This window comes from Fulmarus glacialis, unplaced genomic scaffold (assembly GCF_000690835.1).
Source record: "Fulmarus glacialis isolate BGI_N327 unplaced genomic scaffold, ASM69083v1 scaffold20714, whole genome shotgun sequence".
NCBI classification, from domain to species: Eukaryota; Metazoa; Chordata; class Aves; order Procellariiformes; family Procellariidae; genus Fulmarus; species Fulmarus glacialis.
The window spans coordinates 48421-61990 of NW_009208948.1; the positions used below are offsets into that span (position 1 = coordinate 48421).

Below are 13570 nucleotides of genomic sequence, written 5' to 3' on the forward strand. Positions count from 1 at the left end.
TTATTCGTGCAGCAGTCAGTGCCAAAACGTTGATGATATTTTCAGCTATACGGTAGTAATGTTGATCATGCTCCCTGCTCCCAGACCAGCTTTGATTCTGTAGAGGCTACTTGCTATTTTATCAGATAGCGAGGAGGAAAAGCTTATGCTGAAATAGGTTTACTGTTTGATATCAGTGGGGGGAGGGAAGGAAGCCATCAAATTAACTCATAAAAGCTTTATTTACGATGAATGGACTTTTTTTCCCTGTATGTCATTATCATCTTGTCTGTAACCCAGTGACCCTGATTATCATGAAGCTGTTTACAAGGTTTAGGTTAATTGGATTTCTTTAACTATTTCCCAGAGCTGTGAGGAGCACAAACACACTGCTGTGGAGTTCAAACGGCATAGTGCAACCCAGTTTGCAAGGAGACCGGCTTCTTCCAAGAGGAAGTCGTTTTATTTCATACTCAACTAAGTGCATAGCAGCATGTACCTATCATTTGGCATAATATTAAATAACACCCTCTTTCATACAGATGTGTTCAGTTGCAACTTGTGTTTCCAGTACACAAATTACATTTTGCATGTTCAGCAAGAAATGAGCTTATTTTCAATGAGAGAGGCTTTGAATTTTTTTTTTTTTATTCAGCTTGATAGCAGTTTCACTGGTTTTGTTTTTATATGAGGAATCATGGATAAAATAGCTGTGCATTGCATGGCTGCCTAAATAAACGAGACAGGAGGATATAGCTGGGTGAGATCAGGACAGTACTTGTATACGCTTTGCTTTCATCTTCTTAGGATGCATGCTTATTTTTTAATGGCACAACATTGCACCCTCCAGGTGCAATGTGTAATTGCAGGTCTACAGATAACCAACTTGTTTTATGAGCTATGTTTTTGTGAACAAGCCTCCCTAAATTCTCCTTTAGTATTACTCACCCTCTTTTTCTCTTTCTTTTTCAGGCTTCTGTAGGCTCTGAGAAGCTGTTCTCCCCTGCAGCAAATAAAGGTAAGTGATCTGCAGAAATGCTTTCCTTATCTTAGAGCAAGAGATTTGAGTTGTGAATCCATATTGTGTGAATAGCAGGACATCGGTTTTGCCAGCGCCTTTAATTTTGCCACACACATTGTCATAAAGATCTTGTGATGATTAAGCTAAAATTTAGAGCTGCATTGTCTCAGTGTGGGGTGGGACTTCTTCCCTACCAGTCAGATTTGTAACAAATGTCTTAGGGAGAGGGATTACTGACAAAGAAGAAGTCAGCCGTTACTGTAGGGGGTATGCTTTTCCCTCTAATACAATCAAATCCTCATTTCTTTTAAACAAATCAATATTTCAGTGTTTTCTGTATTATCCTTACAAGGGCTTGCGCATCCCTCTCCTGCCAGTGCGCACAGAGCGTTTGAGGCTGTATGTTCTCCAAAACGAGGTGGAAGGTGCTCAGCGCGTCGCAGGGTTTCGGCTCGCAGCTCCCACTATTCCTATTAATTGAGAGTTACCTGTGATACGCACTGGGTGTTGCTAAGAGACTGCGCTGGTTCAGATTCCCCTTGGGAGGTACAGTGACATATCTCTAAATACGCCAAGCCCTCCTTTGAGGGCTCAGTAAAACAGGGCTACTCCAGTTTTGTGTGTTCCCGGGGATAATCTCACCGAGACGGATACTGGGCAAAAATACTGAAGAAATAGCCTTGGAGAGGGCGAAGTGTGGTACATAATGGAAAGCATTGCACTGGGAATGGTTCCACTTTATCATGCGAGGAGGTTGGTGGTGTGGCTCTGAATGAATTGTCAGGTCGTGTGGCTGTTCTGCAGGTTCCCAGCATTGAGCTGCAGAATAAAAGCAGTTCAGAGCAATAATGAATACTAGAGACGTGCAAATACCCCAAAGAGGGGAGATGAGGCCCATTAATAAGAAGTGATGAAATAACCTTCTTGCATTATTTCAAGAGGGCCAAGAAAGGAATAATTTGCAGTTGTGTAGGAGTAGGTGCTGGCCATGGAAAGGCGTTTTGGTGGTTGTGTGCTCCATCACCTGGATCCAGGCCCGGTTTATAGCTGGACTCTTTAGCAGTGGTAAGTATTAGGAATTCTCTTTCTTTCCAAGCTTTGCAGATTTTCAATGCCAAATGTGGAAACCGATGACAAGCCCATTATGTTATTACATTTGCAGATATTTTTATGAAAGTATGCAGCTTTATCTGGGGGAAGGAGGGAAGTTTAAATAAATGGTGGGGAAGAGCATTTCTCTTCTCTCAGCCTTGGCTCGCTGATAAGGCAAACCAGATTGCCCATACGGCACTGCCTCAGCAAAACAAAAATCTTGCCATCCTGCATAAATGCATGGCACAGAGATCTGCTGGAGAGGCTTATGTTGAAGCGTTAGCAGCTTTGTTGGCTCCTCCTCGTGCTGAAGCCTGAGATCCCCCCACCCCTTCATATCACAGAGCAGCTCAGCAACATGAGTTTTCAAAATACCTCCCTATCAGGAAGTTAAATGTGTGAATGCCTGTGAATTTGCTGTCTTGAAGTTTGTGTTCACTGCTGTTTATATCCCTGTAACTTAAGACTGTTCCTGTTTGGTTTACTGTGGGTGTAGACATTGCCAGCTTTAGGAAGCTTTGGGTTCAGATCGTGATTTTTGTCTCGGACTTCTCTTTTACCCTGGCCCTGTACCGGTGGAGCCTTGCTGATTGGCATGGGCTGCGATCGCAGGCAAGCTCTACTGGGGGCTACCTCAGCGTTTGGCACTTGCGTGGAGAGGTGAGAGAAATTTGCCTCGGCGAGATTTTATGCAGAAACCCAAACAGCACTAAATTCTACCCCTCACCCTGTTATCACTCACGCAACGCAAGAGCCAGATTTGTCTCTCGCACATGCAAATGAACGCTGCTCCAACACGACCAGGCTCGGTGATGCCATATGGCCGGGAGAAAGTGACTTTCAAAGCACTGCGCTTAAATTCCTTTTGTGAGATAAGAGCGTTGATTTAAGGCCCGTGTTCTCCAGGGCTGGAGCCGTGGTGGCTGCGCGGGGAGGGGGTTAGCTCAACACGGTTTCCTGATGGGCACACGCGCGGCACGGCACGTGCTCGTCCTCTCCCGTGGGCATTTGCGCTGTGCCCTTCTTTTGTAAGCACTTGCGGCCTTTTTGGAGAGATATTAACTAGCAAATCTGCAGCATCCAAGCTACAGCTTTTATTGAAGGTAACCAGGCTTTTAAAACACAATAAAGTGGATTCATTGTCTGGTGCAACTCCCCCTGTTCCCACAAACTTTCCCTGGGGATGTGTTTGGCCCTGCGTATTTGTTTCATGCCATCCTAGTTTATCAGCAGCTTAGCAATGCAATTAAGTATTAAGATAGACGGGTTTCGCTTATTTGAGGCTGGAACAGCTGTAAAACGTAACCTTTGACCATATTTCACAGCTCCACAAAAGGCCTGAGGGGCAGCATCTTTTGTCTGGGGCTCTCTGGGTGACGTTTGTCTTCGCCCCCTCCCTGCTGGGGCCGCAGAGGCGGTGGTGCTTCTCCTTTTGACACCAGTTCATCTGCAACAACAGATGCATGGCGTAGATGTCCACTTCGGGGACCGGTCGCTATTGTGCGGCGGAGAGAGGTGTCCTGACCCGGGGTGACCTCGGTAGTCACAGCTGTGAAATAGGCTGAATGGGGCACTTTGAGCTTCCAGGAGAAGAGGAGATTAAATCCTCTGTGTAAGGAAATAATAATTAAAAGTAAAAGCAGAGAATCCCTGATCTGCTGTGCTGACAGGTCTTTGTTTTCTGACGCAGAAAAGCATTTGTTTAGCCAACTTGTCGCTGCAGCACGGAGTTACAAGGGCATTTGCTGCAGAGAGCTGGTTGTTACATCCTCCTGGTGAATAAATCGATAAACAAATAATAAAGGTCTGTTTGCTCTCTCATGCAGCTCCTTTCTCACAGGAATCTCCCAGCTTTTTCTGAAGGGCAAGTGCCATGCAGGGCAGGGGAGGCATAAGCGAAAGCCGGATCCGTCCGTCTCCAAGTGGGTGGATGAGGCGGGGGGAGTGCTGGTGGTTGGTAGGAGGGCGGGCGCGTTGTCCGTCTGGGGAGGTTAGAGGAACGTTCACCCCCGAGTCACTGGAAGGACCTCCGCCTGCCTGCTGTGACGATATTTTTAAGAGTGTGTGGGGTAGGATAGTTTGTATTTTAAGGACTTGAGTGTTGCGTTCCTGCTGCTAGCTCCCTCCTGCAGTGGGCTTCCCTGATGGGTCTGGCTGGGGGCCGTTGAGCCTTCTCCTAACTCTCCTTGCTCCAGACTTGCTGTATGCCAGGGAAAGCGGGAGAGGTGGTGCCTTTTCTACCACAATAACCTTGCAGCTGCGGCCTGGGAGACCTGCTGAGCACCCAGCATTTGAACCCAGGACCACTGTTGGGGTTAGGGTGAAGCAGGTGTGTTAAAGTAGATGTTTCCCAAATGGCTTTAGCATTGGCCAAGGACGAGGAAAACTCCATTGCAGAGTAAGTGGAGGCTGGGCAGCAGCTAAGGTGTCTCCATTCATAACCCCGGGCAGCCGTGGGTGTGGAGGTGCCGCCTGCGAGATAAAAGGGGTGTCCAGGAGCCCCCAGGGCATCAGCCGAGATGCCCACGGAGGAGCCAGTCCCAGGGGACATTGGGCAGCAGTGAGGGGACAAGAGCTTTGAAGTTTGTTGAATCTGATTCATTGCTCCTATCTTTGGATCAAAATCAAGCTGGACACAGAGGGAGCAGCGTAATCCGTCCAGCTGGTGGCACGGAGCGACTGGCCGGGACCCAACTCTGCCCCGGGCTGCTTGGGGATCGCTGAGCTCCATGCCTTGATTTCCCCCTCCTGCAAAATGAAGACTAATGCTTGTCAGCCAAGTGCACTGAGAGACTTAATTAACAAATGTTTATCAAGCGATTTATCAAGAGATCCTTTTAATGAGAGATTCCATAAACAGTGCAAGGCTTCATTTTCATAGCAGTAATAAATGACAGTGAAAATAAGTCTTATCCTTCCCCCACATATGCACCCCCCAGGAAAAAAAGATTGCTTACCCTCCACTCTTGCTTCTCCCTGGGTTTCTAGGCAGAGGGCTTTGAAGTGCTATCTTTCATCATGAACTGTACACATCCTCAAAGCTCTAAAGCTCACAGCCTGTGTCTTATCCCTCTGACAAGAGGGAGGCAAGCTTTCTCGGTGTGCAGGTCGTAATTGTCAGCCACGGGATGTGCCGCAGCCACCCGCCCCAGCGGGCTAATGCAGCTTATGGTTCTTTGAAGTTCCCTCCCTTTATTTTCTGTCCTCTTGACCACAAAACTGTGCCTTGGGCCAGCAAGAGAGATTTCTTGTTCAGAGACGACACCGAGCCCTGACAAGCACATCTGAACCAGAGAAGAACCCTTGTTCCTCTGAGATCGCTGCTCCGTAATGTTGTTGCCTTAAGGGGACTGTCTCTCCTTTTTCTCTCTGCTGCTTCTCTTCCTTTTTTTTTTTTATTTTAAATTCAGCACTAAACTGTCACACTAAATCATTTTAAAAGCTGGAACTACAAAACCTCCCATGTAGGACATGCTGTTAAAAACTGATGGTTATTACTGTGAGATGGGGTGAGAGGGGAAAGGAGGGGCAGCGGGGCAGGGGCAGGACAGGAGGGCAGCAAGTCAGCTCTCCAGGAGGAACCTGTGAGTGCCCGGTGAAGCAGAAAACAACCTGAAGGCGGCTGAGCTCAAAATAACATGCTTGGCGCAGGTTTGCAGCAGCACAGCTTAATGGTTGCTCACAGGGGAATCGAGAGCCCAGTGTCTCCTGTGCTGCTTGTGTGCTTTGCCCTGCCTCTGGTCCTGTCCCCCTGGCCCTCTATCTCCAGTTGTCAGGGTCACAGACTCCCTGTCCGGGCTGGGACAGCATCTCCTGTAATCGGGTTCACCTCTCCTTCAGGGCCTCTACCTTGCTGTGCCAGGGTGGAGAACTTTCCATCGCAAGGAGGTCTGCATAGACACAGAGCAAACAAGTCTCACAGCACCCGATCAGGCAATTAGCTGTGTTTTACATGAATGGGGTCAGGAGAGGAATCATAAATTTCCCCAGTTTTCTCGCGTGGGGTCCACACGGGGTCTGAGATGCAGGAAGAGCAGAGATGCACCTCGTCTCTTGATCTCAGTTTCTTCCCGAGGTTCTTTTTGATGAGGTTACTGTCTCGTGTGTGATTACTGCACAGTCGGTGAACTTGAGAGGGATGATAATTTACAGCTGAATCTTTGGACAAGAGTCCACCATAATTACAGGCATGCAAAAACTTCCACAGCAGCATTTCTAATAATAAATACAATAAGTAATGCATTTATTTGGATAGCAGCCACATTGCTATGATTTATACAGTGCTCAGGATGCTCTGCAGCTGCTCTACTCCCCATGTTGCATCTCTTGCGATTTTATCACAACCTTGCAATATTCAGTGTTCTTCATGAAACCCAGGCCCTCAGAGGATTGTACACAAAGCTAAGCTTTAATTTCATTTTTTAAGCAAGACTTTAGTCTTCCTGGCTACAGAGAAGAGCCTGGAACTCTGATTCTTCTGTGCTTCAAAGCACAGTCAAAAAAAAGCCCAAATACTTTGTTTTTAACCTCGTTTTAAAGATGGTTTGTGATTTGTAAACGCTTGGGGGGTTGGCAATACTGGATACCCTGCACTACTGCTAAATCCAGCGTGTGAGCCCATCCCAGCATCCTCTTTTAGAAAAGTTATATCTAATTTTGTCACTGCCTGGATGAGTACATTAGCTTTCTTGCATAGGCATATATATAATTATAGAGTGGCCTGAGAAGGAGGAGGGCTTTGATTTTCAAACAGCAGGTAACCGAGATAATCACCCAAGTCGCAGCCAGTTAGCCACATTTCAAAACAAAGCCAAACACAGAAACTAGTGCAGTAAGTGCAGTCTTCCAGTCTTCTTGCAGTTTTCTGATTTTGCAGGCTCTGGAAAGCTCTCAGCCTTCTCTTTGGGAATGGGAACATACTGTCTCCCGTTAGCTGCGTTATGTGTGTTTATTAGTAGTTCAGCATATAACCATCCCTATCCATAGCAGCTGTCTGTGAAAATATGATGGACGAGTAGGAGAGACAATTCACCTTAACCACGCTGTCCGTTTAACTTCGTAAAACTCAGTTAGACTGCAAAAGTGGATAATTTATTAACTGCAACACAAATTGAGTGCTATATGCCTCCCAAAGTTAGAGCTGCCTCGTGCAAGCGGGCAGGTTTTGCTTGCACCGTTTGCCATGCGGTTTGCACAGCTATCTCCGGGTTTGTCTCCCTCAAGTGAGCCAGCATAGAGCTTTCTTTGTAGCTTCAGGCTGCAGCCAAGAGAGTTGAAAAGTTGAATTATAAACATTTCCAGGCCTTCTGGTTGGTGTCTTGTGTTTTGTTTTGTTATTTTAAGGATGTGGGGTATGTTGCTGCATTCCTGTCAGTGGGATTAGAATGAATAGAAGCAATACTGTAGGAGATAAAACGTGTTTAATTATTTATTTGAGTATTACAGACTGAAATTGCTTTTTGATTTAAAGCATCCAAGTCATGGATATGTTTTTGGAGTAGAGAGAGGCACGCAGAAACATATATATGCACAATTACCTAGGGTAATGTAAGAAGTCTCTTTGCTCAACTGCCCTTCCTCTGCAGAATTTGTTCATTTCCTTAAAGATTTTAAATTTCAAATGCGGCTTTGTTAAGTATCACAGAAAGCTAACTGCATGCTGTGCCTTGCCCACCAAAACGTAAATACAATAAATCAAGTCTTCGTTGTATAAATGTTATGAAGTGGGTGGTTTATTTTCTTTAATTATACTTTTTATTTAAAATAAACTGTAAAAGCAAAATAATATATATCCTGAATGCTCCAGCACAAACTCACATTGATTGAGTAGGCACATTCTAGCTTTTCTCGGTTCATGTGAAAGTAGATAAAAGGACCATCAAACTGTAAATCAGAAAAAAAAAAAAAAGAAAGAAAAAATAATTCCTTCCAAATGCGTGTAGTAGTTTACATTGCCCAGACTTTTAAAGGATGGTTGAAAGATACCATCTTTTTACTCCTTGTTTATAGTTTGCGTATCTGTTCTCTTGAGGAGCGAAAGCCAAGCTGGTCAGTGTTTCCAGCTGCTGTCCCTGACGGCAGGATGCTGGTACAGGTTGTATCTCAGCACCAGAAGGATGCTGTAGGGCGATGATGTTAAGAGCAGCAGTTGCAACCCCCACAAAGCTATCGAGTCTTCTCGATTCTGCTTTTAAAATACCCGAGAGACCTCATGTTTTATTCATGTAAGATTTTGTAAAGTGTCAGTTTCTTAAAAAATTAAACACTGGGTGTAAACCTGATTCGTATGGACTAGCACTGCAGTGCGGGGCGAGGGGAGGTGTCTGGACCTCTAGTACAGGTCTGAGCACACCATGGCCACCACGTCCCCATTTAAGTCACTCCTCATGAAGGAGGGTCCTCCTTTTCTTCAGCCCCCCTTGACCTGTGCTGGAGGTGTGCGCCATGCTGCACAAAGCCGAGGTTTGTGCTATGTTTTTTAAGCTCTCTGATGCCCCTTTCCATGCCGCTCTCCACCCCATGCTCTGTGTTTCTGATTCGGGGAAGCAGTTTGACAGGTTACCGATGGGCAGCTATCCTGTGCTGTGTAATAGCCCATTAGGGACTCCCGCAGACACGGTAACCCCGTGCTCGGTGCAGGTCACCAGCATAAAACAGGGCAGCCTGAGGATCGACAAGTAATTTGACAAGGCAGTGGGGGGTAAGGAGGCTGGTGCAGGGGGGAACTGGATCTGACCCCAGGTCGGCTTGTGTTTCCTTCTGGGCAATCAATGGGAGTGATCAATGAGACCAGGGCGTGCTGTTTAATTGCAAATGGATCTGGTTACTCTTTTGTGTGCGATGCTGCCGGGGTCTGTAAGTCCCAGCGAGGCCCCAGCCTCCAGCAGCGGAGACTTCAGGAAAAGAGGATGCTGTCAGCATCTCGCTGCTTCTCCCTCTCCTCTCACCGCCCCACCAGAGACCGAGGCCTTCCTCCCGGGACAGGGACATGGCTGATGAGCAGGACCCTGCTGTCCCAATCAGCCTGTGTGGCGAGCAGTAGTAGTTCACGCTATGTTTCTGGTTTTTTGTTTGTTTTTTTTTTTTTTAATATTCATTTGAAATCACTGCTGTAAGTGATGCAGCTCTCCGGTCCTGTCCCACGGGAGGGGAGGAGGGAGGCCAGGTTCGGGGCTTGCTTTCAGCCACAGGGTTCCTGCCGTTTTCTCCTTTAATAACTGTGCTAGCCATGCACGCATGTGCTCGCCACTTCTCTCACCTCCGTGCTTCGCTGACCATCCTTCCTGCTAACAAGGGCTGAACACAGTTCCCCGTGGAGCCTGTTAATGTTGCTGCCGAGCTGCCCGGGGACTCACAGCGTGAGGCTTTCCTTCCATCTCCGCTGCTCTGTGCGCTCGGCCCCGGCTCCCGGGCTCGGTTCAGCCAGGTAAAGCCATACTGACTCCATTGACTTCACTGGATTTATTTGGCTTTACACCGATGTATAAGAGAGCAGGACTTGGCATAGTGTTTGTGTTTGCATGTCTGTGTTTCTGAAAAGGATGCTTGTTCTAGTTTTTTGGTTTTTTCTCCAAACAGTAAATATTTTCTTGTAAATCGCTGGGACAGAAAAGTGACTGCAGTGCTTTTAGTTCATTTATTTGCTTTAAATTGATGGCAGAGTCTTACAGGAGGTAATAGGAAATTAAAAGCTTTCTATACTTTTTTTAACCATCCTGCAAAATTTATTGCAGAATTATATCCCTGCTATGGGATTCTTGTCGGACAGTTCAAAAAGCCTGTGGAAAGGTTCTCGTTGCCCATTAAATTTTAAAAGTTATTGAAGTAATTTTTATGGAACCCTATTAAGTTTCTGAAGAAACATATTGGTTTCATCACTAATAAATTCTTTAAGGCTTATCCATAGGGGAATAGTCAGACTTCAAGATCTCTCTCCAATGAAATGGACATTAACCTTTTGCCTGTTGGAGATATTCTTAAAAGGTATCAGCAAGGTGAGCAGCAAAGCCAGGAAAGCCTGATTGCGCCAAAGTACATCTTCTAGCACTGTGAGATGGTGGGTTCTTTGCCAGTCAAGCCACTAGAGTTTGGGTGGAGATTTTGGAAAAAAGGAGGAGTCGGGTTTATTTAAAAGGTGAGGAGGAAGAAGATTGCAGATGGATCTATACAGATGACTCCCAGTGCAGGGGTTAAACTGAGACCCCGGCATCTGGTTCTGAGCACCATTGTGTTCAGGAGAGGTGCAGCCTTGGAAAAGAAGGACGATGCAGTGTGGAAGTCCCCATTTCTCAGGCACTCCTGATGCTTTCAAAATAATATAAAATAATGTGTTCACTGTGCTTTTCCACTGCATCCAGAAAAGCACATGGAGACTTCCTCCCAGTGAAAGTATTAAGCTGGCTTTGTGCTTAACTTAGCGCTCACAAGCGCCTTTCGTATGCGAGCACAGAGCCACCTGATGAAAAGCGAATGGGCTAGGAGGGAAATAAAATTGTCTAATTGCCAGTTTCCTTCAATTCCGCTCCCTCTCCCATTTTGCATAAAGGAGGCTATTTAAGTCTCAGCTGGAGTGAGGTTTGGTAGTAAGCAGACATCTATGAACCTGCATCTGCTGCTGGTGTCTGCTTAGTTTGTTCTGTATTTCCATATTTATTGATGATCCAATTTTGAGAGAGATCTGTCTCCTGAACGCTCCCTGTCTCGTGGCATGAAACCCATGGAAGAAGTGTTTGTCCCTTCAGGCCCATGAGTCCTTGTCCTTGTGACATCTTGGGAAGCGTAGGACCAGGCAGCATCGCCAAAGATCACATGAGAGTTTGGAAACCCAATCTCAAGCTGCATTGACTCGTGAATGTTAAACTGCAAAAGCAAAGCCAGAGCCCGCTCCCTGGGAAGCTATCCACAAAGCAGGGTGGCAGAAAAAGGCCAGCCTTGTTGGATGAAGCAGCTAACATTTTAATTTTCTCAGTACTATGTGATTTGGCTTCCAAACAGCTAAGCTGTCCCCAGCCAGTTGCTTTCCTACGTGGCTGGCCGTCTCTGGGCACAGCGAGAGGCGCTCACAGTGCAAGCTCTGCAGAGACAACCTGATTTAATACAGGCTTAATGGCTGGAGGAAGAAATTTACAGTGTGAGCATTGAATGTTTATACAATAAGGAACATTGTCATTATTTTTATTATTGAACCGGCCTTTAAAACTGAGCTAGAAACCTGAAACCAACAACTAAAATATGTCCATTACATTCTGTACTGATCAATTTAATAACCAAAGTGGAGCAGATTATTTTATACCTTTCATTGGATCAACGAACAAATTCTCTGAGCATAATGTACCTTTTGGCCTGAAATATTCTTGTGTTACAGGCCGGTCTCTGGACCCTTTATGTCATTCCAGCAGTACATGCTGTAAAGCAGCCTTAAGCAGACGTCTGAGGACTCCCTACTGACAGTGGCAGTGTAGTCAGCCAAGCTTAGTCCTAAGGCCAGGGCAGAAAAGGGCCCAACTCCAGTGGTTGTGAGCAGCAGAGCACCCTTTTGCAAGCCATGGAGGCGGGAGGAATTCAGAGACACTCTAAAGATACTCCAAATGGTGGTGTGAGCTGTACCAGGAGCTTAAATGCCCCTGAGAGCCTGTGTCAGTCATCTCAAGACTGGTCCAGTGAGAAATGCTGCCTGGGCTACACCGCTTGCTGTCTCCCCCAAGAATACCATTGTTTTAAACTAAGAATAGGCCAGCATGGCTGCATCCAGACCCAAATGTGAAAATACTGCCGCAGAAGCTCTCCTTTCCTCCCGTCCCTTCCCCTCTCCTCCTGACAGTTGAGCAGGACTGGGTCCAGGTCTTTGGCTCAGACCCTTGCCTGCTGCATACATTTCCTCTGCCAAATGGACACAACTATAAACCTCTTTCTGCATCATTTCCTGCAGGCCTGTACTAAACATGCCACCCAGGTGTCCCCGTGTAAAGCCACTTCTTGCGGAGTCTGCTTCTGTTGCTGCTGGCGGGCTTGCCTTCGCATGCTCACGGCAGGACTCCCATCACAGTGTGTTAATTTTAAGCAAACAAAGAGTGTGTTGTGATTTGGGAGGGTCTTTCCCATCAGGTCATATCAGAGTTTCTCTTAAAAGGGAAGGCTGGTTTTTGTTTTGGTTTATTTTCCCTTTTCCCCTCTTCTAATGTGATCCCTGCAATTTTGTTTTTACTGAAATATTGACTGGCAGCATTGCAAATTGCCTGCATGCAGACAGGAGCTTGCCAGCACTTTCTTACTCAGCTAGCCGTCAAGGTTGTGGATTCCACCACAAGCAGTGCCAGGAAAGCTGTTGATCAAAAATATTCCTAACATCTGTGAGTTCTCTCCATCCAAATGAGATGTAGTTACATTCTCCTTTTCCCCACGCTCCTTCCGAAGTGTTGCTTCAGACACCTAGAAAGCCCTGGTTGCAAATCATAAGCTGATCTCCGTTTGATTTGCAGCTCCGTTTCCAACTGTTGAAATCCAATATAAACTCCAAAGTGCCCTTCCCCCAGTCGTAATACGTGAAAAATATCAGCCTCCAAACGGAGAGCAGACAGGGCGCGTTTCTCTGCCCCATAACTCATTTGATCCAGATGCCGTCCCATGCTGTCTATAGCCGCTGTGGTCACAAGCCAACAAGGCAGGTCTTGTGAGAGCGGCGGCGGGAGGAGGCAGCTCGGAGCAGGCTCCCAGGCGTGCCCGCAGCCGCGCACACGCACGCGTGTGCACGCACGCTGTTCTGCCAGCGCAAGGGGGGGACTGGGGGCGGGGGGGAAGCCTGATTTCCCTTCCACCCTGTTCCTACCACCACCACCAATTCACAAGCCAACTATTAAATAATTAACGTGCCCAGTGGGGCAGGAGGAATCAAAAGCTGTTGTGTTCCTAAGTTTTCTCTGGCTCCGAAAGGCACGGCTCGCTGTGTATTCTGGCACCTCGGAGCGGGTTTTCCTCCCTCCTTCGCCTCCCCCTTATTATCCCGTATGTGTGCTGGAGAGGGAAGTGGCGTTCCCAGCCCAGCGGGGGATGACTGTTATTTCAGACTAGCAACAGGGGAAAAGGAACAGCCTGTTGCCTGATTGATGTTTGTTTTTTGTGGACAGACACCAAAGGTTCATTAGAGAGGGAAGGTTTGGGAGGAGGGGGGCGGCGGCGGGGGAGACGCTCGCTCTTAAGGAACTATTGTACCCCTGTGCGCTAACCTGGCTCTGCACTTTCTTTGACTTCTGTGAATGTCTCAGCTGTACCGTTTTGGCCCCGGCGACTTTAGGAAAATATACACGCCACAGAGGTTTCAGTGAAAGCTCTGCGATGAGGGGGTCAGGGGAAAAAGGAAGGGGAGGAGAGAACAATGCAGTAGGTTTTGCTGTAATTAATTTCAAATGTGCTGCTCATCTGTTCTCCTCTGGTTTCAAAGGGAACGAGGGGAGTTTGCATGGCTTTTCCTACCACATCTGC

At 46.9% G+C, this 13570-nt stretch overlaps 1 protein-coding gene across 1 annotated transcript in view; it reads left to right on the forward strand.

Moving 5' to 3' along the window:
* Positions 1–951: 951 nt before the first annotated feature.
* Positions 952–13570, forward strand: part of LOC104075996 (fibrosin-1-like protein) — a gene marked incomplete at both ends in the record, with an annotated part of 33109 nt that continues 20490 nt past the window's right edge. Inside the window, one exon of the mRNA XM_009576688.1 lies at positions 952–997. Within this exon, the coding sequence (XP_009574983.1) occupies positions 952–997 (46 nt within the window). The remainder of the gene's footprint in view (positions 998–13570) is intronic.